At 38.6% G+C, this 25,979-nt stretch overlaps 1 protein-coding gene across 6 annotated transcripts; it reads left to right on the top strand.

Annotated features, from left to right (window-relative positions):
* Positions 1-1,282: 1,282 nt before the first annotated feature.
* On the top strand, positions 1,283-25,770 carry lrmp (lymphoid-restricted membrane protein). 6 transcript variants are annotated; one of them, XM_081362858.1, is made up of 38 exons: positions 1,333-1,548; positions 2,090-2,742; positions 2,842-2,952; positions 4,640-4,820; positions 5,265-5,323; positions 5,529-5,604; positions 8,712-8,870; positions 8,974-9,091; positions 9,356-9,406; positions 9,530-9,607; positions 9,704-9,760; positions 9,984-10,043; positions 10,326-10,390; positions 10,538-10,631; positions 11,133-11,270; positions 11,456-11,557; positions 12,012-12,163; positions 13,334-13,445; positions 14,004-14,328; positions 14,885-14,937; positions 15,545-15,632; positions 15,835-15,985; positions 16,417-16,495; positions 19,280-19,326; positions 19,476-19,558; positions 20,311-20,507; positions 20,719-20,794; positions 20,885-20,942; positions 21,057-21,084; positions 21,507-21,647; positions 21,874-22,008; positions 22,105-22,249; positions 22,336-22,379; positions 22,461-22,529; positions 22,610-22,662; positions 22,966-23,052; positions 23,210-23,329; positions 24,889-25,770. In XM_081362858.1, exons 2-38 carry the CDS (start codon positions 2,121-2,123, stop codon positions 25,145-25,147), a joined length of 4,473 nt encoding a protein of 1,490 aa, XP_081218984.1. In that variant the 5' UTR covers positions 1,333-1,548; positions 2,090-2,120; the 3' UTR covers positions 25,148-25,770. The 6 variants fall into 6 exon arrangements, with proteins under 6 accessions (XP_081218987.1, XP_081218985.1, XP_081218988.1 ...); XM_081362859.1 differs by lacking the exon at positions 23,210-23,329 and having other exon boundaries at positions 1,286-1,342; XM_081362860.1 differs by lacking the exon at positions 23,210-23,329.
* The last annotated feature ends 209 nt before the right edge of the window (positions 25,771-25,979 follow it).

Here is a 25,979-nt window from a genome sequence, read left to right as displayed (position 1 = left end):
TAAGTGCCTTTAACCTGTAAATCATCAAATGTAACTGGAACATATTTTTATATTTGACTAAAATAAAAACCATTAGAGAGGACTTTGCTTCCCCATGTTATGAGCTATGGTTATTATGAGCCTAGTCCAGTGACGTATGCCTATCAATAGACGGCATCATGCGCGTAACCACAACGTGCATCTGACGAACGCATGCATATAACCAGTAGAGAAAATAGGCTACATAGGCTACGTTATATAACATGACATATTTTCTATGTAACAAAATATACTCCTGCGTTGTTATTTATTTCAATACAATACAGAATAATGCGTTGAAAATGCGAAAGACAGAGAGATTTTTGTTAATCTCTCGTTTAAAGTGCATGCCCACCGAGCGAGCATTTTCAGTCATACGCGGCGGCGGTTGTATGTAAAATATGACGGGGTTTAAACATATTTATCAGACACTTGAAGGTTGAAACGCTAATGAATGCGCGCGCTCTTTTACCTTGTAAGAATGAGATGATGTTGCGCTCGTGGCTGATGCAACGCTCGCCATGATGAATGTGCGCCGTCTGTAAACCTCTTACAGATCACACCATATCATAGCCAGTGTGCCAAAACAAACAAAGCATGTTTAAAAAAAAGAAAAGAAAAGAAAAGAAGAAGTATAGAAATGCATGTATGTGCCACCATTAGAAATTCTTTTGATTGTGTGAACTGAGAAAAAAACTTTTGGTAGAAAATATGGGAAATTATTGGTAGTTGAAAGTGAACATGGACATTAATATATTTAAACACGGCACAGGATAGGGTACTGAAGTCCCCTGGGGTAATGGACCCCTTTTTTAATGATCTATTATTTCTCCCAAGGTACTCAATTGCAACCTGCAACAAAACAGCACTTTTTTTAACACCTCTTTGTCATTATGCATGGCATTGGCAGAGGGGGGAATGCAGAATACCTGAACTGACAATAAATAGGTTTCCATGGGTCTAATTTAGTTACATCTATACTATATGCACGTGGTGCACATATATAGGATCTTATGTAATGCGTTTATTGGATTCTACATTTTTAATAAAGGCACAGTAATTGTTATATCTATAATATATATTTATATAGCATACGTTAAATATGCGTTTACTTGATTACATTTTTAATAATAGGCCCATTAATTTAAGTGAAAATATGAGGAATCAATGCTCTGTTATTCAGCCTCTGTCAGTTGCAGTTCCATCATTGGACGCACGGTGTCAGTGCGCCGCAGATTTTAATACGGCCTTCGATCAGCTGTGTGACGCTTCTGACGCACTTATTTGTGAACCGACCGCGGCGGCAACATTTGAACTGATTCAGGTGTGTTTGGTTTTTCAACATTAGCTTTCCAATATTTGATTGTCACGTATAAATGCCCTCAAAAGATAACAGAGACACCACATGAAATTGAAGGTGGCCTTTATTTTCACCTTAAAAGTGACAGAAACGGTTTGCGTTTCTCGGTTTGTACGTTATATAAAGTTTACATGTTGTTGTTGGATTCCCGAATAGTCGGATTTTGACAGGTTGGTTTGCTTTTTTTGCTTGTCTGTTTTTGATAGTTATGTTTTTATCCACGAGATCATACTTAGGAAAAATTTAACATAAGTGTGTTAGGTTTTTACTGATGGCCGTTTTTTACAACATTAAGACGTCATCCAGAAAAAAAAAACAAAAAACGTAACGTTAGTGACCGTTAAAAATGTATGAAACATTGGTATTGTATATTGTAACGATACATTCATAAATCAGTTTATTAACAATCTTTTATGTGTTTTGTGTATCTATCTATCTATCTATCTATCTATCTATCTATCTATCTATCTATCTATCTATCTATCTATCTATCTATCTATCTATCTATCTATCTATCTATCTATCTATACATGTTTGTGTGGACGTGATTGACATGTATTAAACTATATATATATATATATATATATATATATATATATATATATATATATATATATATATATATATAACCATTTTGAGATCACATGACCTGCCAAATACTATTCACTCTGTTTTAAGCTTTGAACTAATTAACTCATATCCCTCCTGTAGATTGAGGCTTTCTCTCTTTTCCCACTCCTAAATGGATGTTGGAGTGACTCCGAGACGGCACAACCCCAGGGACAGCATCTGCCGCAGGCTGCAGACCATCAAGCGGCGAGATCAAGAGGTTAACTCACCCTTTCAAATTCCTAAGTTTCAGTCTAGCAGCTACGACAGCCCTCACTCGGGGCAGCGCTTCAACCTGGAGGCCATCCTGAAGAAGCGTACTGTCCGACCGGACGGAGAGACTGACTGCGATTCCTCTGCGGACATGCGGACCCCCACAGCTTCCCCCGGACTGGGGTCTTCCTCCAACACCCCTCGTGCTCCCATCACCCCTGCCAATGCCACCTATACCATCACCAGCACGCTGGGCACGTTAGGCACGCTTGGGGAGAGGAGAACCTCATCAACGTACAGCCGGCCATTTCGGCGCAACTGCTCCACCCCAGCAGCCCAGACTGGGGACAATTACTTCAACTTTACCCCACGCTACTCCACACAAACCCTGCTAGAGGGGCCCGACACGGAGGTGAAGACTTCGAAGATCCCAACTCCCGGCTTGTTCTCGTATAACCTGAACTTCTCTTCTGATATTTCTAACATGGATGGTGAACTGACTTACCCGGCCCTTGTGGTCAAGAGACTTTCACTGGGCGAGGGTAATGAACCACCTCTTTTTTTTTATTCTCTTTTTAATTTCGTAAATGTTTTGTTAGTAGCGCTAACTGTTTTTTTGTCTTTTCATTGGTTTTGAACAGGATCTCTGTGTCCCTCTGAGCCCAAGAAGGAGAGCATGGCTGAGGTCAGTCTGATATGCGAGGAAGACCTGTTGGACACCATTTTTCAGGCCTGTGACACACAATGCAGAGGTATTTACATCTGTTTGGGACTGTTTAGTACAGTTTTTTTTTTTTAAACCCATTTACTAACGTAATTTGTGTAACAAGATATTTAACAAGAAAATTAAGGCCAGGACTTGACTTTATCAGTCTGGAATTGACTGAATGTTGCCAAGCTTCAATGCAAGTTTGGTAAACTTTGCCTAAATATTTATTTTCCTGTTGTTTAATATTATCCAATAGCCCACACAGCTTAAAGGTGCATTAAGCAACTTTTCATGTTAAAAATACCCGTTTTCTAATCCATACATGCTTAAACAATTGCCTGATGGGCTGAATGAGCCCTTCTCTGATCACTGAGATTGTCTCTATAATCCTGTAAAGTAAAATAAATAAGAGGGATTCGGGCCGGAATTTTAGACTGGGCGTGACGTCATGCGCGTTCACGGCACGCTCACATAGCTATGCCTGGCAGGTTTGTGTATTCGCCGGCATTCTCCGTAGAAGATGGATTGTAAGAGACCTGCTTATAGTTCATTTCAAACACCAACGCAAACTCCACGTAAGATAAAAAAAAGAAAACTTTTGTCCGTGAGCGTGCACACCTCTGGTTGCAGTTTCGCTTGCCGCCAGAGGGGGCATAGTTCTGCAAAAACTCAGAGACCTGCTTAATGCACCTTTAAAGTCCACCTGTAGTTCATATTTGTTATCCCCTAAGCCCACCAAAATTACTTTTTCTTAAATGATTTCTTTAGGCCTTAAAATAGCTTGAATGTAACTCATTTAGTGTATGAGGTTCTATGAATATGCAAATTAGCCCCACCTCACACCAGCTCTGAGATCCACTCTGACGATCACACGTTGACGTGATTGGTTACAAGGTAGTCAGAAACACCAGCGATTTCAAACCGTTTTTGAGACTGTCTTTGGTTCATTGCAGTTATAAAGAGAAAAAACTCAGCAATGGTGTTGACTTATGATTTTGTACATGGTTTGTCTTAAAGCATATTAAAAACACCACATAGACATATACACATTAAAAACTTGATTTTCACCACAGGTGGTCTTAGCCTAAGTGATTTCAACAGAAATATAAAAACATAATTTTTTTGCACATGAAATTTCACTAATGTGCTCACATAAATACCAGAATTGTGCATTGAAGACAACCGTGCTTTGATATTTAGTGGACTTTTACTGCTCCCCCCTGTTTCACAGATATTAGTCAGCTTTACAACCTGCTAAGGAATAACATTAAAATGCCTGTGGTTTTGTTTTATTTAAACTAAAGTAACCTCTAAGAGCTTTTCAGCATTCATGCTTGGAGGCAAAGGCCTTCTGATCTGTCCTCAAAGAAGTCCTGCTCTCTCCTCATGATGTCTCTGACCTTATGTGCTGTTTGTGGTGATCAGACCGATAAGCTAAAAGAGAACAAAAGCGTTTTTTATTTACAGCCATTCTTCTCATGAATGCTTTTTGCTGTGTAAATGAATGCAAAAAGTTTTTTTTTTTTTTTTTTTTACAACCTGTTAAAAACGCTGATAGCGGTGGACTTTTATATATACAGCTTTGATATGTTCAGACACACGATCATGGTGACTCAGAACAAGTAGGTGTTGATTTGCAAACTTTCTTGCTGGGATGGCATCTGACAAGACCCAGGTCTTCTGTGACTCTAGCCACTGTAACCATAGTAACACAGAGTCCTCTGTTGCAGGTAAGGTTTATGTATCGCACATTGTGGACTTCTTGAGACACACCACCTGCCGCAGTTCAGAGGACAGCGGACTAGAGGAGCTCTGCAATATGCTGGACCCAGAGCACAAGGACATCTCCATAGACCAGGACACGTTCCATGCCATCATGAAGGAGTGGATTGATGACTGTCGCAACCAGGGGTATGAAGACATGCTCATGATTTAGAACAGTGAATTACTGTAATAATGGCCATTTTAATAATATTAATAGTAGTGTTAAATTTTATAACTGCACATTTCTGGTTTTGTGTCCATGAAGGGGTGTTTTAGCCTTATTGATAGAGCAGTGCCAAAAAAGGTTGGGAAAATATTGCACAGGACAAAAAAACAAGAAATATGCTGGTTGTTGAACTCCTGTTCATTTTGCTGAATGTTTTGGTCAGTTGCCAACAACTTTATGCGGTAGGCTATGCCTTTTGTAGATATTGCCAACCCCACCAAAGACACATTGCAGATTTTCATCAGTCTGCTATCAATCCACAATCAGTTTTGATCAAATGGCCTTTACTTTCTTCGTAAAATTTTCCCCATGACAGTTTTTTTTTGGAGATAAAAATCCAACTCAAATTTCCCCTTTTCATTTAGGACGGACTCAAAGAATGACACCCAACAGGAATCATTTAAACTACGGGACAGTTTATCAGGTGAGATTTTCTTAAGAGTTTATCAGAATGCTCATGTTGTTGATATGTTACACACACACACACACACACACACACACACACACACACACACACACACACACACACACACACACACACACACACACACACACACATATGTATGTATGTATGTATGTGTGTTTTTTATTATTATGAGTTTGTTTCAATCACCTCTTGTTTCCTTTAGCTAGGAGATCTGCTCTACTGAATATGACCTCAGGTAGTCTAGAAGCATTTGGGGGGGAAGCCTCCAGAGCTGACCTGTAAGTTTAGGAGTGCGAGTTGTTTGTTTATGAGAGATAAAGCGTTAACTATGAGGCGCCACGTAGGATTTAAATCAAACTTCGCTTATCAATACATACATAACACACGTGCACACATACACCTATAAATTACTCGCATATACATGTATACTATTGGATGTTCAAAATACATATATGAAATACACGTGCACACTAATCTGAAATCCATACCAATACATATTATGTTAGTCATGAATGCATATACACTTGTGAATAACTTGCATATACATATAAACTTGACGCACGCATACACCTATAAATACTCGCATATACATATATAAACTTCCATGCATATAAACATATAAACACTCGCATATACATATAAACTTCCATGCATATACACCTATAAACACTCGCACATACATACAAACTTCCATGCATATACACCTATAAACACTCGCACATACATATAAACTTCCATGCATATACACCTATAAACACTCGCACATACATATAAACTTCCATGCATATACACCTATAAACACTCGCATATACATATAAACTTCCATGCATATACACCTATAAACACTTGCACATACATATAAACTCGATGCGCGCATACACATCCATAAAACACTCGCGCATACATAACGTGGATGTGTGCTTTGTGTATATATGTATATGCGAGTGATTTCATATGTGTATGTGCGTGAACTTTTCAGTGCAAACGGAAGGCATTTCAGTGTAACCGGAAGGCATTTCAGTGTAAAAGGAAGGCATTTCAGTGTAACCGGAAGGCATTTCAGTGTAAAAGTCATTTGTGTCATTTTGATAGTTTGTTTTCCAATTTGAAATGAAATAAGCATAAACGAGAAAACGGCCCCTTTATTCGTTTTTTCGTTAAAAAAAAAAAAAAACGAAAAAAATGAGATTTCGGCTTGATTTTTCATTTTTTTAGTTCTCAGGCAAAAAACGAACAAATTACTTCAAAATTAGTTTTCCACATGTGGGCGGCCTGACACGCCCCCTTCTGCCGATTGGTCAAGCAAGTCTGAGCATGTGACGTCATCAGTTGTTGCTCGGGTCTGTTCTACAAAATAAGAGTCCTCTACTATGGCTACAGATTCTTAAACTGTACAGGGCAGGTCCTATTGGGCTTTCTTCTGTGCAACTTTACGCGTTTCACAGAAATCTTTACATCAGAGATATTAATTATTAGTCTGCCACCAGCCTGTTTTATTTAGCTGTGCGGAGTTAAATCTGTGTGGTGAAGCTGCGCTTGACAGCGCCGAGCGGGAGAGGCTCACTGACCAATGTTCAGGCAGCAGTCAGAACTTTTCTTTTAGACGCTCCGTTTTGAAACGGGATGGTGATTGCAAATACTGTAATGCGATTGCTGAGGGTGGGTACCGATGATGGTGAAATACAGTTTTACTGAAACTGTAATCATATCTGCGACCCGCGAGAATGAGACAGATGATTGACAGGACGGCGAAGGCAATTAAAGGTGCTAGATATAACTTCTGTTAACAAAAAAATCAATAAAAAAGTGTTTAATCTAAGTGACTTTGTCTTTGTTTTATTGTTTGTGTTGTTTTTAATCAAGTAATTGTGAACCACAAACTGAGCTTTCGTTTTAAAGGGCAATTTCCAAAATATATTTATTTGTTATAATATGGGTATTTTATAATACTGCATAAATAAAAACAAACACACGTAATATGTATGCCTATAGGCTAAACACCACAGTTTTTTGGTTTTGTTTGTGTGAACTTTTATCCCCAACCATATTTCTTTATATGGGCTCCACTCCAGGGGTCACATCAGCACCCCTACTTCCCATGGTACTCTAACTGTAATTAACAGTATGCTGACCCAGTTTATATGTAAAATCTTTGGTATATGTAATCTATAATATCTAAAAACACTTTACAGTGTGATGGAAATAAACTTTTCTTAAAGCATGTTGTATATCACCACAGAATTATTGGCACCCTTCAATCTGTGTTGTATACTGTAGTAGACAATTGTCCTGCAAAATGATGAGGTTTTTGTAAGAAAAACATTGCGAGCTGTCGAATTCTTGTTTGGAATATAAATCAACAACGTAAGAGGCTTTAGGCTTTTTTTTTTTTTTTTTACGAAAAAATCGAATAAAGGCCGTTTTCTCGTTTATGCTTATTTCATTTCAAATTGGAAAACAAACTATCAAAAAGGCAGGTTAATTCCGTGTACGCACAAATGACTTCCTTTTACACTGAAATGCCTTCCTTTTACACTGAAAAGTTCACGCACATCCACATATGAAATCACTCGCATATATAGCCTACACAAAGCATGCATCCACGTTTTATTTTATATGTATGCGCGAGTGTTTTATGGATGTGTATGCGCGCATCGAGTTTATATGTATATGCGAGTGTTTATAGGTGTATATGCATGGAAGTTTATATGTATATGCGAGTGTTTATAGGTGTATATGCATGGAAGTTTATATGTATATGCGAGTGTTTATAGGTGTATATGCATGGAAGTTTATATGTATGTGCGAGTGTTTATAGGTGTATATGCATGGAAGTTTATATGTATGTGCGAGTGTTTATAGGTGTATATGCATGGAAGTTTATATGTATATGCGAGTATTTATAGGTGTATGCGTGCGTCAAGTTTATATGTATATGCAAGTTATTCACAAGTGTATATGCATTCATTACTAACATAATATGTATTGGTATGGATTTCATATTAGTGTGCACGTGTATTTCATATATGTATTTTGAACATCCAATAGTATACATGTATATGCGAGTAATTTATAGGTGTATATGCACGTGTGTTATGTATGTATTGATAAGCGAAGTTTGATTTAAATCCTACGTGGCGCCTCATAGTTAACAGTAGTGCTCATGTTGTTTGTGAGACTGTATCAACTGTATCAATCAAATCTTTGGGCACACTTGAATCGATTTGATTTTCATGATCTTAAAAACCTTTTGATCTTTAAAGGCTTATGCTTAAATGCTTATTTATACAAAAGTTGGAAATCTAAATATAAAGCTGATTGAATATATATTATATTTAAGTACATAAATATGCATTCTGAATTATTTTGTGTTTGTATTGTACAGGGAGACATCAGATCTGGTCTTCTGTGTGGCAGATCTGCAACTAAATAACCAAAAGCTGCAGGAAGAGGTTCGTAAACTGAAGCAGACGGTTGAAAACATGGAAGACACCAACCAGAAACTCATCGAGGAAAATGAAGACCTCAAAGCACAAGCTAAAATGTACTGACTTTGTCTTGCTTATCTTAACCTCTGAAAGATCAAATCCCTTCATCATCATCAATTCTCACCTCTTCACTCCCGTCCCTTATTTTTGATCCTGCAGGGGGCAGCAGTTATTACAGAAGGAGAATATGCTTAAAGAGGAAGTTGAGGAGATGAAGCTCAGCCTGACCTCTTCAGAAGAGAGTCGAGCTCAGGCCTCAGCTCAAAGAAAGCAGATGGTGAGGCACAAGACCCTCTCACCTTGATGGCAGCTCAGATGTTAAGAAGCCAAGTTATGAGACTTTCATAAACTAGTGCAAACAGATAATGCTTCTAATTAGATGGCTAGTAATATTACATACCCCAAGGATATTAAATCATTCAGAGTAAACAAATCTGGTTGCCAGATGAACACTATCACACTGGTAATATTGACATTGACATTATATATTATTAGAACAAACATGAACACATTTTTAACCCTTTGTTCTGGCTTCCCACAGGAACGGGAAAACCAGAGTCTCATATCCAAGATTGCTGATCTACAAGAGGAAGTATGGCCCTATATATCTACACATTAATTTAAGTAGTCTCACTTAATGATCCTCACTCATCTATAATTCCATTTTATTTGTCTGTCTTCCTTCCTTCACATTTCTCCTTCAACCCACATTAAGAACATGAAAGTCACACTGGAGGCAGAGGAGCTTCAGAAAAAGATGGGTGACCTCTGTGACCTGAATGCTGACCTTCAGGTAGGCCCTTTTTTATTTTACTTACTCCTGCTTGGTCTTTTATGCTAAAATAAGCATTTAGCTCTGTCATTGGTAAATGCTTTCTTACACCCACAGGTCCAAGTTCATTCATTTGATGCTATTTTGGCTGACAAGGAGTCGATAATTCAGGAGGTCAGTCCATCTTGCGTATCGCGAAAACAAAGTTTGAAATGAAACGTCAATCTTAACGGACAAATGAAGTCGTTTGAATAACTTTATAGAAGAATTGAGGCTTTGCTTTAGTCATTACTAAGAATCATTTAGTGTCACCATTATTAATTTGGTATGTTTATACAACCTGCAATCATGTTAAATTTTATTGTCCATTATTATAGTAGAACTCTTTCTCCTCCAGAAAAATAAACGGATAGATGAACTGAAGGTGGCCATTGTGGAGTATTCCTCAGTTACAGAGGTGATCTCTCTCTCTATCTCTCTCTATCTCTCTCTCTCTATCTCTATCTCTATCTCTCTCTCACACATGGGCACACACACGCGCACACGCGCACACGCGCACACAGACAGGATGCTGAATCAGTGGTTTAAGAAAGTAGTTCTACACACAAGCATTTTAGGGACCTCAAAACCTAAAAAATATTTCTAGATAAGCAAGTGTGCATATGATAATCGGTGTGAGCGAAATAATTTATTCCAGAGTGTTGTATTGAATTGTGTATGTTCATTTTGCTTACTTCAGCTGCTGAGAGCAGACAAAAACAAACTGGAGAGTCAAATGCAGATGATGCAGCCTGATATGACAATGTAAGAGCTCTATGAAGTGCACATAACCCATGTCAATGAAAATATTAGCTTTAGTTGAGCTTATTAGTGGGATACATTATACTTCATTATACAAACTTCAGCAGTTCCTTCACATGTTCCTCTAACTGTGTGTGTATGGGTTTGCAGCCCGGGTCTCTCTCTCTCTGTGGCCTACAGACTCAATCAGATGAGTTCAGGCTCTCTTCAGACAGAGTTGGCACTGGCACAGAATCCCGTGGAGGTTTGTAGTGTTTTTTTGTGTGTTTGCTATTCCCTTGTTGGTCTTTGTCCCGTCCATGATTTGGAGTGTTTCTTTCTCTCCACTCCCACCAGCACTCATGTGCTGTTCTCTGTCCGCCCACTCTCTCCCACTCCACTGCCACAGTGTGCACTCAGTAATCCACACCCTCTTTTTGCTTTAAACCAAACTTCAGGCTTTACAATGAGTCTGTCTACATGTGCTTTATTTCACAAGTTTCTTTTTTATTATCTTTTTGTCTGTGGAGTATTTCATAATCGTAATTGGTGATAACTTAACACACACACAAAAAAAAAAAAAAAAAAATTTTCTCTATATGTTTGAAAATGTATTGTATTAAATTGTATTTTATTCAATAAATAGAAATAATATTTAAAAAATATATATAATATATTTAATAATTGAATATATTGACATAAAATGTATTACACATTGCTGACATTAAGTGTGTGTGTGTGTGTGTGTGTGTGTGTGTTTGTGTAGGGTTTGGAGCATCTGTCATCCTCTGTCTGTTTTACATCTTCTCTGGATGAGACTCTAGATCGTGAGGTTCTGCTGCTCCTCCAAGGCCCGACTCCGGAGCAGCTGTCTCTGGAGTTCAAAACTCTGACTAGCAGACTGGTAAACTAAACCAAACTAACCAGCCATCACACACACACAGTTTTACAGCAAACCCTCACCTGCACAGTTAATCTGGGGTTAATTTTGCCAGCTCTCCATCACCAGACACCTGAATTTAGTTTTGTATGATCTTGGTCCATAATGATATAGAATGTTCACAGTGTATCAAACATGAATCGTTCCAGAAGAGGGAGTTTAAGGAAGTCGGCGTGTCCTTTCTCACAGCATTCAGAGGCCTTACAGAGAACAGTGAAACTCAGGAGGCCAACACTAACCTCAAGATACAGGTGAAAGGATTTCAGCCAAATCGGACTGTATAAAAAAAAAAGTTATGCACATGCAGTATGTAAATAACTAATCATGATACCATTATATAGAGATCCACATTGGCTCTTGAAAATTATACAAGTACTCATTTTCCCTTATCTGAGCCTTTATCTACCACATTGCATAACTGCCTGGCTGGACATGATCACTCTTATTGTGTGTATTCAGCGGACCGCATCATTACGTGCAGTCCCTGGTGGTCAACTATATAGGCCAATATTTCTCTCACTCCAATTCCCACGATGCACAGGGGTAGTGTGTCGGGTCAGAGTAACTCTGTGACTCTCCTTAAGAGGTCTTTAATGAAACTGATATTTTTTTTCACATTCAGTATGATTTAGCTGGTATTAATGACTTAATGGTACACTGTCTATTGTATTTTTTTTTTTTTGTTGATCTTGTGAACTGCTGCAGGGCCTGGAGGTGCAGTTTGAGCAGAGGAGGAGTGACTGGACCCGCAGTCTGGAGCAACTGGACCAGTACACAGACTCTCTAGAGAGGGAGCTTCTGAAGATGGCCAGCAACATGCGACGTTCTCGTACTGAGATCCTGCACCTGTCTGTCAAGTGAGTGGACTGAGTCGGTAGCAGAGATGGTTTTCATTAGCTATCTTAATAAATAATATTAGTTTTTTTTCTCTGTATTTTCTACTCACATTTACCGTTAGAAATCTTAGAAATAGAAATCTTTGTGATCTGGAATTTTGAAACGGATACGCAATACAGGTTTGGAACAACTTGAGGGTGAATAAATGATGACAGAATTTAACTATCCCTTTAATTTAGACTTAGATTTTGATTTTATCAGTGGATATTGGTAGTACAAAACACCAGCTTGATCATACAGTTAACAGACTATGGAAGCCTTTAGATTGCAAATAGCAATTATTTTAATGCATATGTAAGTGCACTTTAAAAAAAATTTTTTTTTAGTATATTCAGATTGAAACATCACCCCATTCTAGGCAGTGGAAGGATTATGGAGCAAGGCTTTACCAATTTAGTCCATGTCTGTGTGAATGTCTCTGAAAGCATTTGTCAAGGGGCTGTTCTGGTTGACCCCCCTCAAGCTGTTTTTGGTTCATTGGTGTCTCATCTGACATAACACTGTTTTCAAGGCTATGGCACTCAGCGTAGTGTGAATAAAAGGCAAAGGCTGTTGTGAGAAGCCAGGGAAGTTAGGGTGTTGCACCGTCTAGTGGTGCTCTAAGATTGGGGTAAAGGAGCAATGGGACACTGCTTGGGCCTGCGGATTGGGTATAGTATGTCCGACTTTCGCTTTTGAAGGACTTGTGAACAGTTCAGACTTGTACTGAGGATTTGTGGGGATGGTGCTTATTAGAATGTTTTCAGGCTGCTATGAAATCTAGTTTGGTCTGTGTAATAGTAGAAACTTTAGGCACCTCACAAATAGGCTTTGAATACAGGAGTCAAGATATGATTCTTTTTTTATCTGATTATGAGCATTGAGAATAGCTGGATGGCTGAAACGTCTGCTCTTGCTCTATTAAAATAATTGATTTTTTTTGTTAAAGACTTTGTCTAGTTTTTCAGAGTGCGAACCATCTACAGTCTCTTCTTTATCTTTTTACTAACATTGTCTCATGTGCAGTGCTTTTCAGTAACCAGAATAATTGTGTTTTTGTGTCACATTATTCTTTAGTGCATAAGTTGTATTTTACTGTGTTTAGTTGGGGAAAGACGATCTTTGGATTTTTGTGAATTCTGCCTTTTTAGGGTACAAGAACAAGAGAACCAGAAGCAGCAGTTGCGAGAGGAACTCGACCGACTAAAGGCTCCGCTGGACAGCAGAGAGGCCAGCAGCCAAACACCGGATCACCTACAGCAGGTATTGAGGCTCATCAAACAATTGCTTTCACTTTCACTGCCTGCATATGCTTCAGCATATGTAGGCTTTAAAACTCATGACAGATTTAGATTCAGCCTTGGGAAAAAAAGAAATATATATATATATATATATATATATATATATATATATATATATATATATATATATATATAATTTTTTTTTTTTTTTTTTTGCGAGAATCTGCAGATCACAGATGGGTACTTTTACAGTCTCATTACAAGATGCCTGGAGCTTTGTGTGTAGGCGGCAAGTGTGGTTTGTGAGCCAGTTTGAATCTTGACTTCTTCTTGAACCTATCTCAAGAGATTAAATGCCGTTTACCAACTACCCCACAATGTTCTTATGTTTAGAACTTGCCACATGTCTTGAGTTTGGTTCACTTTTATTATTTTCCAATCCACTTTATTTGTATGTATTACAATGCATATTGTTCCAAAGGCTCCAAAAGGTAGGCTGGGGAAGCCCACCTAGTTTTATTATAGTGTTTGTGTAGAGCTTTTATCACCACCTGATGACATGTGACTTGTGTATCTTCAGGTTGTGGAAGAGCTGGATGGCCCCTCTCTTGAACGGGATGAGGAATATGTGCTGTCTGAGTCACCTCCTTTACAAGAGCGCGGACCTAACCAGGAGATGCTTCAGGAGCTCTGTTGTGATGAAGAGGAACTACAGGCCCTGAAACAGGAGGAAGAAGAGGAGGAGCACACAGAGTCTGTGAGGGACAAGGAGACGATCACGATAAGGACTGCCGAAGAAGGTGAAGCAACACAGGATTCTGGAGTAGAAACCGAAGAGCTACAAAGAGACTTCACAATTTCTCAGACGATTCTACCAGATGACAGCACTGACGACGAATCTCAAGGTGAGAAATTTGTTAATTAGCAAGGGTTATTTTTCCCATAGTAGGATTCAGTTTAGTTTGAAAACAAGATTCTGAAGAAGTTTTAAAGTTACCGTCTGAAATTGCAAGATAAAGAAGGTTTTATAAATGGTAAAATGGAGAAACAGACCTAAATGATAGGGTTTTCCTCTAAAGAAGAATAGTTTTGGATGTGAATCTGTGATCTCAATTAGTCTCGTAGTGTGAGACTTCATAGTTGTCTAGTGGAAATGGTCACATCTAGAGGACAACAGGCCTCCGTCAGATTCGTCAGGCTATATAATCCTTCCTTAATCCCTAGTCACACAGGGCAGGCAGCCATCCCTGAATCTTAAACCCAAGCTGGAAAAGCAGGGTCAGACCTTTTTTTGGCTTTTCTTCTCCACTTGTTCTGCCATCTTTGGTCAGTAGTACAAACTATGTGACCTTATTCTCTCCACATCCTTCGCCGCATGACTGCCGACTAACCATCAGAGACGGGTCATTTCATACTACACATGACATGACTAGAAAATGCCATTTTCTCTCTCTCTTTCAGAAACTCCATTTAAGGGTGTGGGGGGAATACAGAGGCCTTGCACATCTCTAAAGGTAGATTTGTGTTTTCTCATCTTCATTTCCCATAATCCCTCTTTACAAACTACCAGAAAATTAAATAATTGTGTAAATATGTTATCATTCTTGTGATCATATCTTATGATGCAGTGATGCCAGATTAACCATTATATGCACATTTATATATACAAGTTCAAAGCGTTTCATACATTTGGTTTAAAAAAAGCTTTTTCAGAGTGCCTGACCATGAAATTAAAAAACACATTTTTTTAGTGACCTTGTGATCTGTTAGGCTTGCCAAGCTGCATTGTTCTTTTTGATGTCATGGACAATTAGTGTTTGGCATGGTCAAACATGTGACTGACTGCTGTCAGGGGGATGGAGTTTAACTAGGGAATGCTGCTTCCTAAGTGCTAGCGGGAAATTGGATGACACTTAGAACAAGTGTACACTCACAGACACACATTGACAGTGTTGCACATCACACCTGAATAAACTTGTCACAATTTGCATTGCAAATGTCTGAAGTGTGGATTTTCGCCCATCATTTAAAAGTATCCAAAGACAATATGTCGTCTTTGGGGAGTCGTTCTCTCTCTCTTGATTTTCACTGGCCTTCTGAATCTTTTCCTGGCTGCTGCAGGAGGAAGACAGACTCCCAGAATGCATTGGGCCTGAGGACGCCCACGGGCAGGCTGCTCCTCTGCCTCACACCCACAGTCAGTGTGCTGGTAAGAGCTCTTCCTCTCACTGTCCTTCTCTGCTTAATGCTCACTATTATTTTAGTAACATACATTAGTGAAATATATTTCATTTGTCATTTGAATTGAATTAAATGATTTTCATTACACAAAATTAAAACTTTTATATCAAGGTGACTTTATTTTATTGAATATTGTATGTCCTCACACACTTCTACCACTCTCACTTCAGATGACCCATCTTTGAGCTCCGAGACATCCCTTGAACAGGTGACCTCAGTCAAAGATCTCGTTTCATCTACTGAACTTTCCTCTTTTGTGACCTCTGAGATGGTATCTGTCTCCGCGGGCCAGCCTGAAGTTGGTGATTCCATTACGGGAAGGTGAGGGTACCCCGCACCCTTTTATTGTGCACATACAATTTCCATACATCAGCATTTGTTTGTGGATTTTCTCTGGCGCACTGCTATGAAGTGCTAGTTAATGATTCACAAAAAAGAAATTATGGTCTACTTTTATTCGAAATGCCTCCCACACACCCAAAGATCACATTTGCTAGTCAAATGCGTGTCCTCTTCCTGTGTGTTGGGCTGTTTTGTGTAGACTTATTAAGGAGTTATTACTACTGACAGAGTCTCGCTTTGCATGCTCACCATGCACCTGTGTGGCCAGGCTCGCACAGACGCCCTGTCTACACACTGATGGAGTGTACGTACCAATGTTGCACTTACTGAGAGCAGCTGCATCCTAAAAAAACAAAAAACGAAAAAAACCGACCAATTTGGTAAAACCTTTTTCTTTTCTCCTGGGTCAGGACCCAGCAGTTTGCAGCCACAAACGGAGGACGTGAGGCAGAACGTGCGGCCGCCACAGCTGACATGAGTGACTCGCAGGTCAGTGTGAGGAAGCTGAGGAAACCAATGGGGAAACTTGTTGCGTTTGTAACGCAGCCAGCCATTTCTTTCACTTCCCCTTTTGTGTTTCTCTTACTTTGTAGTTTTGCCCTTTTCTCTTGTCATGTTCAATTGCTAAAGACTTCCTGTTTATCAGTCCAGTGTAGTGAGAGAGTAGCTAGGCTTACATTTCTGTTGTGCCGTAAAGGAAAGACCGCAGTTGGCCGATTGAGAGGGTTCTGGATGGCGGTAAGCAGGAATTACTGCTCATGAGAGGATGTGCCCACTCTCTTATCGATGTGATGTTCTTGGGCTTTCTGTGTTTAGAATTGCTTTGTGTGAGCTGCTTTGCAATTTTATATAAGCATCTGTCATCTGACAGCGTAGTTTTGTAAGTGTAATTTGCCTGCTTGTTTGTCCAGAGACAGATGCGAACTATTTTATTAACCTGCAAAGCCAAGCATTATTCTCTGATATATGCACTGTACTAATTGCCTCATTGTTGACTCTGTCTCGTGGAATTTGTTAACTTATAATGATAAGATGGGAGATATTCAGGTGAAATTGGAGTGCTACCAAAATAATCTGCACTTCATCTGAGGGCTTTTCTGCTTTTCAGTTCATAGAGAGTGGGCAGTGTTAGACCTCTATGAATATGTACTGTAGCATACAGTATTAGTGCAAGTAAGAGAAATAGAAGGTCCTATAGCTAATATTAGTCCGGTATGGTTTTATGGAAAAGCCTCGTATTCAAGTCCTGCCTGAATACAGAAAAGCTGGCTGCTTTTCACTACTGTTCAAACGTTTGTGGTCAGTAATATTCTCTTGTTTTTGAAAGACATTAATAATCTTAGTCAAGAATGCTTAGTAAATTGATGATAAATTGCCATAACGACCTTTATAATGTTACAAAAGATTTCTATTTCAAATAAATGCTGTTCTTTTGAACATTCCATTCATCAAAGAATTCTGAAACAAAATGATAATGGTTTCCACAAAAAATAGTAAGCAGCACAACCGTCTTCAACATTGTCAATATATATGTATATATGTGTGTGTATAAACAGCAGCCATTCTCCAGCCATACTTCTGTCACATGACCCCTCAGAAATCAGATTTTTTTTTATATATATATCTCACAATGTTACTGTACTTTTGATCAAATAAATGCAGTCAGGTAAGCATAAGAGCCTTCTTATAAAAACATGGAACAAGTATTATCGACCCCAAACTTTTGAACTGTAGTGTATATAAGTGGTTCTTAAAGGACAACTCTGGTCAATTTTAACATTGAGCTCATTTTATTGTACATTTGGAGTGCTGTCAATACAGAGAACAACTACAAAAATCGGTGGTGCCAACACCGAGTTATTCTATTTTTAAAATTTGCACCTTGTTGACTTCAATAGGGCAAGTACTAAACCTGCTTTTAGCCTCTTAACATCCTTGATGTGTCATTACAAGTGCACAGAAAATGTGAGTGATTCCTTCTGAGTGAACACGAGTGGATCTGACTGCAGTAGATGTGAAAGATATGAATAAAAATGATGTTATTTAAGCCAGCGGAAATACCTGTTTACATCCTGTTTTTCGGTTGAAGTCCACAGTAATCAATTGCCGAGTTCACGCGCGTGATCATAGGTAACTAAACCTATGCGCGTGAACTCGGCAATCGACTACTTTGGACTTCAACCGAAAAACAGGATGTAAACAGGTATTTGCGCTGGCTTAAATAACATCATTTTTATACATTTCTTTCACATCTACTGCAGTCAGATCCACTCGTGTTCACTCAGAAGGAATCACTCACATTTTCTGTGCACTTGTTATGACACATCAAGGATGTTAAGAGGCTAAAAGCAGGTTTAGTACTTGCCCCATTGAAGTCAACAGGGTGCAAATTTTAAAAATAGAATAACTCGGTGTAGGCAACACCGATTTTTGTCGTTGTTCTCTGTATTGACAGCACTCCAAATTTACAAAAAAATGAGCTCAATGTTAAAATTGACCGGAGTTCTCCTTTAACCTGTTAAGCTGCAACCCCACTTTTGAAAAATCCCCAGAAATGACATACCCAAACTGGTTTTTGATTCAGTACCTAGATATTTGACTGGACATCAAGTGCGATCTGCCTAATTTGGCTAGCTTCTACTAAATGACAGATTGGGTGCTCAGCCTCTGACGTCATTATTTTCATATGGAAATCTTTTCATAAACCTAATTATTTTTCTATTCTAACTTTTCAACTAACCAATAAATTATGCATTTGTTTCTTCCTCGGTAACTGTGACTCAACCGGAACAGACCTGCAACCATTTTTTGTTGTTATTTGTTGGTTGTTTGATTGTTATCTTGCTTCTGGTTAATGAACTTGATAGATAAAATATGTTGCCCAGGCTTTGTGTGTGGATTTTCATCAGTATGTTTGGAACAAGTATAGCACTTTTTCACTCCCACTTCAATGAACTCTGCCAGTACAAGTGCTCTCCCCCTCCCTCTCTTTCTGTCACTCCCTCTCCCTCTCTTCCTGTCTTTACCATCCTCTCTCTCTTTCCCTGCCAGCTGTAGAGCTCTCATACACATTATGTAAGTATCTAGCACTTCTCTCTCTGTAAAGCAGAGTGTAGCTCTTATATTTCATCTGCCATGTCATGGGACAGGTATGGAACTGTGTGCATGTACGATTCTTATTTGCACAAGATAGTGGTTTTCACAAGTGTATATGTATGTATATTGCTGCTCAGAGTGTCACTGGTCATAATGTCATGCTGTTGTCACCTATAGAGACTGAGCGAGGGACAGCTTTCTAAAGTGTCTGCAAAATCGGACAAGTGAGTATTTCCTCTTTATGAAATGTATTATTTTTCAGTACATTTATTATGCACTTGAATCGCAGAGATCGGTGGTCTGAGTGTGTTAGTGTTGTAAAATGCATATCTTAAATAATTGTTGTATTGTTTATTGTTATTTATTTGTTTAGAAGTCTCTTATTGCCAGTAGCAGAGGAAGAGGAGGCCATGCCAGAGGCAGTGGAGGTGACATCAACTGGGGTTAACTCACCAGGTAGGAGGAAGTTCCCTGTTGACGCATGAAGTAAGGATGTCACATGCATCCGTATTTCAGCATCAATTTAATACAAAAAAAGATAGAACAGAATAGTACCGAGAAGCTAATCATTTTGGCATCCAAGTCTGTTAATGTAAAGACAGATTTGCCATTACCTATTTTTGATGTTAAAATTAATTGTTGAGCAATACTGACAAGATAAAGAGAAACCCTACAACTGTTTTTCATTTATTTGTTTTCATTACTGACTGTTACTTGGATGTTTAGTTAGAAAACCTGAAGCAATGTGCAAATAATTGACCAATACTTGAAGAATGCATGCCAATGTTCATTTTTAAATTTATATTTTGCTTTTTAAATAAATGTGGTATTGTGACCAACCAATAAAGAACCTCTAATAACACTAGCTTAAAATATAAATATTATAAAACAAACTTAACTAGAAATATTGCCTTGGCAACTAACAGAAATAAGTTTTAAATTGAAGGACTAAAACTAAAAATGAAATATAACCTAAAGCTAAATAGAAATATTTAAAAGAAAAAAGAAAAGAAGAGAAAAATTGCTAAATTAAAATGAATTCTCTCTCTCTCTCTCTCTCTCTCTCTCTCTCTTCTCTCTCTTCTCTCTCTTCTCTCTCTCTCTCTCTCCTCTCTCTCTCTCTCTCTCTCTCTCTCTCTCTCTCTAAATGTCTCTAAATGATACAATTAATGATAAATGTCCCTTCTCCTTTCTTTATTCCTTTTTAGACAAGACAGACAGTAAAAGGACAGTGGTCACATCTGAATCAAACTCAACAGCCTCACCTGACTCATCAAAGGGTCCTTCTGAAAAAGCAAAAGACATAACCTTTGGCTCTGCTGCCAGTGAAGGAAATCTTCCCACAGTTCCTGATGCACAAGGCTCCAAAAAAGACCCCTCGAATCTAAGGAACAAGCTCAAGAAGGTAAGAGCCACTCTCACCAGCATGTATTTAACTAAACAAAATGTAGTCAGGTGAATGCAGTCCTACCTGCTGTTCCAGATACTTTCATGAAATACTTTTAATTACACAAGAGGTTTGTGATCTTATTAATCAACATTTATAGTATGCCATCTGATGCCCAGTGTAAACTACTGTAGTAAATGTGCTGAAGTTGACATGCCTTCTCTTACAGGAAGTGCGCAGTATGGAAGCCATTGAGGAACAAAAAGCTCAGGAGGACGATGAGCCTTCAGTGGCCACAGAAAAAGGTGCCTGTTGATAAACTATCTTTCTCATCCAGTTCTACTTAAGATATTATCTTGTCTTTCCTCAATGTCAATCTCCTCCTCCGCCCTCAGGTGACACATCTGTCATCTCTGAAAATGCCAGCGATTCCACCAAAGATGACAAGAACAGGTTATAATGCTTTGTGTACTGAATTGATATCCATACATTTTTAATCTGATTCAAGCATGATTCACTTGACGTATTCATGTTCCCATTAATCTGAAATGTGCATTTCATCTGCAGCCTGTTGACAAGTGACAAAGAAATTGAGGTAAGGTGTTTTTTTTTTTTTTTATCCAGTCCCATGTCAATGTGTAGAGTGTGAAAATGTATATATTTTTTAAAATAAAAAGTGATATAAATAATATACCTTAGGAGAATATGCCGACAGCTACACGTCATTAACAAATACATAATAGTAATTATTGATGACTTCAGATCAAATGGCAGTGTTATGTTGAAGGTATTTTTGTATCTTAATTTACATTGGTAGCTCATAACTAGACCCACATCTAAACGCCTTTTTACGCATTTATAATAGTTGTGGCGGGAAATTTCAAGGAGTTCGGCAGAATTTTTATAATGGTATATGTTTTAAACAGACCTGAACTACATTCTAATCTAGTGAATAAGCAAAAATATTTGCAAAAGCATAAACCGTTTTTAAAGTGTTTACTGTGTGCTCTCCTCCAGGCGGAGTTCCACCGTCTCTCTCTGGGCTTCAAATGTGACATCTTCACCCTGGAGAAGAGGCTACGCCTGGAGGAACGCTCACGGGACCTGGCTGAGGAGAATGTCCGCAAAGAAGTGAACAGTTGTAAAGGTCTACTGCAGGTCTGTGATTTTGTCTTTTTTCTGCAGGCATAAAATCATTTTTATTCTTTAGAAAATACATTTAGAGGCAGTCTATTTTGTCAATGTTAGCAAATAGTCTTATGCTCGGCACAATGAATTTTCAGCTCCCAACAGAAAATTATTATGGAAGTGTAATTTCTTCCCAAATATGATATAAATTCCCGTTTGAATTAGCTTTAATATTACATTGTGTTTTGTTTTATAGGCCCTGATCCCACGGTGTGAGGAGGATAACCAGTCCATGGAGATCATTCATCGTCTGCAGAAGAACCTTGAGATCCTCATCCAGTCCATGACCAGAGTGTCTAGCCGTTCAGAGATGCTTGGGGCCATTCATCAGGTTTGTGTGTTGAACCAGAGTGTTGAAATAGCCCACTAAAGCCAAAGTTAGCAACGAAGCTTGCTTGTTTACATTTCTGCTTCCTTGCATGTATAGGAGACCAGAGTGGGTAAAACGGTGGAGGTGATGATTCAGCATGTGGAGAATTTGAGGAGGATGTACACCAAGGAGCATGCAGAGCTGTTGGAGCTCAGGGAGAACCTCACACCGAACGAGAGGCCATTTGGGTCCTCTGAGAGGGGTTAGTCACTACAAAAATAATTATAATAAAAAAAGTAATAATACCAGTCTCTTTTGTGTCACATGGGATTTATTTTATACTTGCAGATGATTTTAGAAACAAGAAGCAGTCAGCCTCAAACATGTTCAAAGTGAGTTTTAGAACAAAACACACCATGTTAAAATCATGGATCAGCTTGTAGAGTTTACTGATATTTGTGTTTTGTCCCTAGACCACTAGCCGACGCATCAGTATAGCTACTATTCCCCGCAGCGTTGGAGGACAGACTCATTTTGACATGGTGGGTAGTCCAGTGCTTTTGAGATGTTTTTGTTAGAGAGAAGTGGAACATCTGAATAAACAGAGGTTTCTAATTCACAGCCCAAAGACATGGCAGAGGCTGAGGTCGAGAGACTTTCTCGTCGGTCACCATGGTAAGTGTACAGATGCTGTTTTTGAGATTGCATGGTCCACAAAACACAACAGCCTTTAACTTTGTCCCCCAAAACAAGGGTTATTGTGACCCAAGACTTCTCAGAGCAACATTTATTCATTTGGCAGACACTTTTATTAAAAAGCTACCTAAAGTGCATTGAAATTACACACTTATCAGTATGTTCTCTGGAAATCGAACCCATGACCTCTACTGGAGTTGCATGCCGATTGTTTTTATAAACTTCTACACTTCTTTGCACTACGAGAAAGGATGTCATGGCTGTGTGTCAACCGCTTTACAGGATCATGACAGCCAAGAGGCCACCTCTAAAGCGCTTCGTTAGCTCTGGTACTTGGGCTGACATTGACGAGCCCACTCTGATGAATAGGTAAGGTCACGCGTGAAGAACTGTTGTGTACCGTTCGTCTTTTGCAGCGATTTCATGTTAAAATCATAAAGCAAATGTGCCATCAAAAAGTTGTCATGCAGACCCAAAATGGAGACCTTGAGCCAAGATGGGTCAGTACAGTGTAAACTTTGCACAGGTATGGATATGAAACAGACTCTCACTCAGAGGAGGAGCAGAAAGAGGAACAAGCGGAAAGAAGGACTAGCCTAACAGAACTAGGCATCAAAATCACCTCCTTCATAATGCCAACTAAGACGTTAGTGTATCTTCCGCATCCATTATTTCTCTGCTTCAGCATCCAGGCATTATCTACTACAAATTGAGGGGTTTCTGTCAATAATGTCACTGCCTTTTGCTCTTACAGCTAAGCTAGGAAAGTAACTTCATGTTCTGAATGGACTCTGGACACCCGTAATGTTCGTTAGCTTTGCATATCTTTAACACACATTATGACACACTGCATGTCTTCTGCTTCGGTTTGCAGCAAGTAATCTAATCAGCCAACCTGTGGTTTCAGAGAGAAGACAAAGTTCTCGGAAATATTTTTTTCTCCACATTGGTGGACAGTTGTGGGCATTTGCAAATTTGCCAGTGTACTTTGATCCCACAGTTGTGTGCTGACATTCTCTGGGGTATTTTCTTGAAAACAGGATGAGTGGTAGACCGATAATTAGAGATAAGGTTGGATATATTTATGTATGTATACTACTGTTCAAAAGTTTGGGGTCAGTAAGATTTTTTTTATGCATTAAATGCATTAAATTGATTTAAAATGACTGTAAAACATGCTCTTATAATGTTAAAAAGATTTCTATTTCAAATAAATTGTTACTATGAACTTGATTTTCACAAAAATATTAATCAGCACAACTGGTTTCAAAACTGATAATAAGAAATGTCTCTTGGACATCAAAGCAGCATATTAGATTGTTTTTTGTTGGATCATGTGACACTGAAGACTGGAGTAATGATGCTGAAAATTTAACTTTGATCACAGGAATAAATTACATCTAATAATTTAAAATAGAAAAGTTATTTTAAATTGTAATAATATTTTACTATCTTACTATTTTTACTATATATTTGATCTTTGTGAGCATAAGAGACTCCAAACTTTTTAAGTGCAGTGTGTATATATAATATAAAAATATGAAAAGCAATAAAACACTTTTCAAAATTCAAGAATGAAAGTCAAGAAATTGACCTAGCTGGTATATTTTGAAACTGCTTCTGTTAATCGGCCAGTCAATTATTGGCTGAACTCAACATGTTAAAGTGTTGGCAGACTACCCGGCCTGACCTTTTATAAGTATCGGTCTCTCACAGAACATTCATATTTATCTTGTTTATCATGTGCTTGGTAAAACATTGCTTTCAGCAACAGCTGTCGGTTTTCACATTCCTTTAAATGTTCAACTTATTCTCTTCAGGTCGCCTCAGCCGTCTCACCCATTCAGACTGACTTTTTTTTAATAGAATTTGTTGCTTTTTATGACCTGCTTTGTACATTTTCTAATAATAAGGCTCAGAACATACTCTATACAAGTATGTGTATGTAAACGCTTCTAGCTAAAGCAGCTCAATTTCATGTGTTATTGATTCCTAATGAATGAAATGGTTGCTGTTCATTGCTTGTACAGAGTATTTTACTGGCCTAAAGATATCTACTGTTTAAAGTGTTCTGCAGCTAATTACAATACCATGAACATTTTACTTGCTCTTTCCTGGTTTAGCATAAGAAAACGCCTTGCTTCTTTTTGTTGAAGGTATGCTTTTGTACTTTTCTTTAAACATTTCTTTCACTCTCCATCCCAGTCCCAGCCCCAGCCCAACAGATCACGCTCCACCCAGTCTGATAGAGGGGCGGCCTGCAGTGTCCAGAGGCACCAGGGGCATTTGGATTTGGGTGGCCTTGTTTGTAGTTCTAGCTGTTCTACTGGCCCTCTTGGCAAGCCTGATGTTACAGCCTGCAGTAGATGCAGCACCTGTGGGCACCGGGGACTCCTGGATGACCATCCAGCAGCTTCTGTGGCCCTATACTGGGCTGAGGCACAACGCCCAGCCCCCTGTGTGACACCTGGGCATCTGCAAGGCTGGAGTAGCCGGTCCTGACATTCAGAAACTCCTCCGGCTACACTAGCTGTGATGCAACACTGCTGCCTGTCCTTCTAACAGAACTCTTTGTGATCATTACTTACTGAAGGTAAAGAGAAATGTGGGCATCTTGAGAGAGATACGCTGAAAACTGCAGACTGCTTGGATGCTGTGTACACAAACCTTTGTGTTGGCCATGTATGTTGTAGGCATTTATATGAGACACTCAGTGCCAGCCAATCACACAGTGAATATTTGGATTGGAGTGAGATGAGCAGACTGCAACAGTGTGAATGTCGGACATTATATATAGGTTGCCCGAAAAGGCTGACTTTTTTTTAAAACATTTTGAAATTGATCAGTGTATTTTTATGGGAAGTTTGAAAGAGTATTGAGATTTTAAAAAAATATTTTTTTTTTCTTTTTGTTAACTTATTGTTTTACAGTTTTATGCAGTAGATTGTTTTCCCCATATTATTAATTGTTACAAACACATAATTTTTAACCTTATTAAGCTGTTGGTTTGGTGTTTGTTTAATGTTCACTTTTGTATGTTCCAAAGAGGGGGGGAGAGAAACTTTGCACAATAAAAGAAACTGATCCAAATAATATCACTATTTATTGCAGGAAAACAAGCTAAATGGATCATGTGGCTTCAGTCAGTCTGTTACATGTAATACTCACATTTGGGTATGTCCTACTTGTTGTATGCCCTACAAATAGTACATAATTCAACATGAGTATAACAATCTATTAATCTTATTTGGGAGAATCTCACCAAAACATGTCAGAGTCATGTTTCAGCCCCAAAT

Source organism: Scardinius erythrophthalmus, assembly GCF_964197995.2.
Source record: "Scardinius erythrophthalmus genome assembly, chromosome: 4".
Classification (NCBI taxonomy): domain Eukaryota; kingdom Metazoa; phylum Chordata; class Actinopteri; order Cypriniformes; family Leuciscidae; genus Scardinius; species Scardinius erythrophthalmus.
Note: the sequence above shows the minus strand (reverse complement) of the source record. Positions and strands in the feature narration are given on the sequence as shown.

Coding starts and splice junctions, on each gene's coding strand:
- lrmp (XM_081362858.1), top strand. CDS start 2,121: ATGGATGTTGGAGTGACTCCGAGACGGCACAACCCCAGGGACAGCATC. Junction 9,092..9,355: donor CAGCTCAAAGAAAGCAGATG/GTGAGGCACAAG, acceptor GGCTTCCCACAG/GAACGGGAAAACCAGAGTCT. Junction 10,391..10,537: donor ATGCAGCCTGATATGACAAT/GTAAGAGCTCTA, acceptor ATGGGTTTGCAG/CCCGGGTCTCTCTCTCTCTG.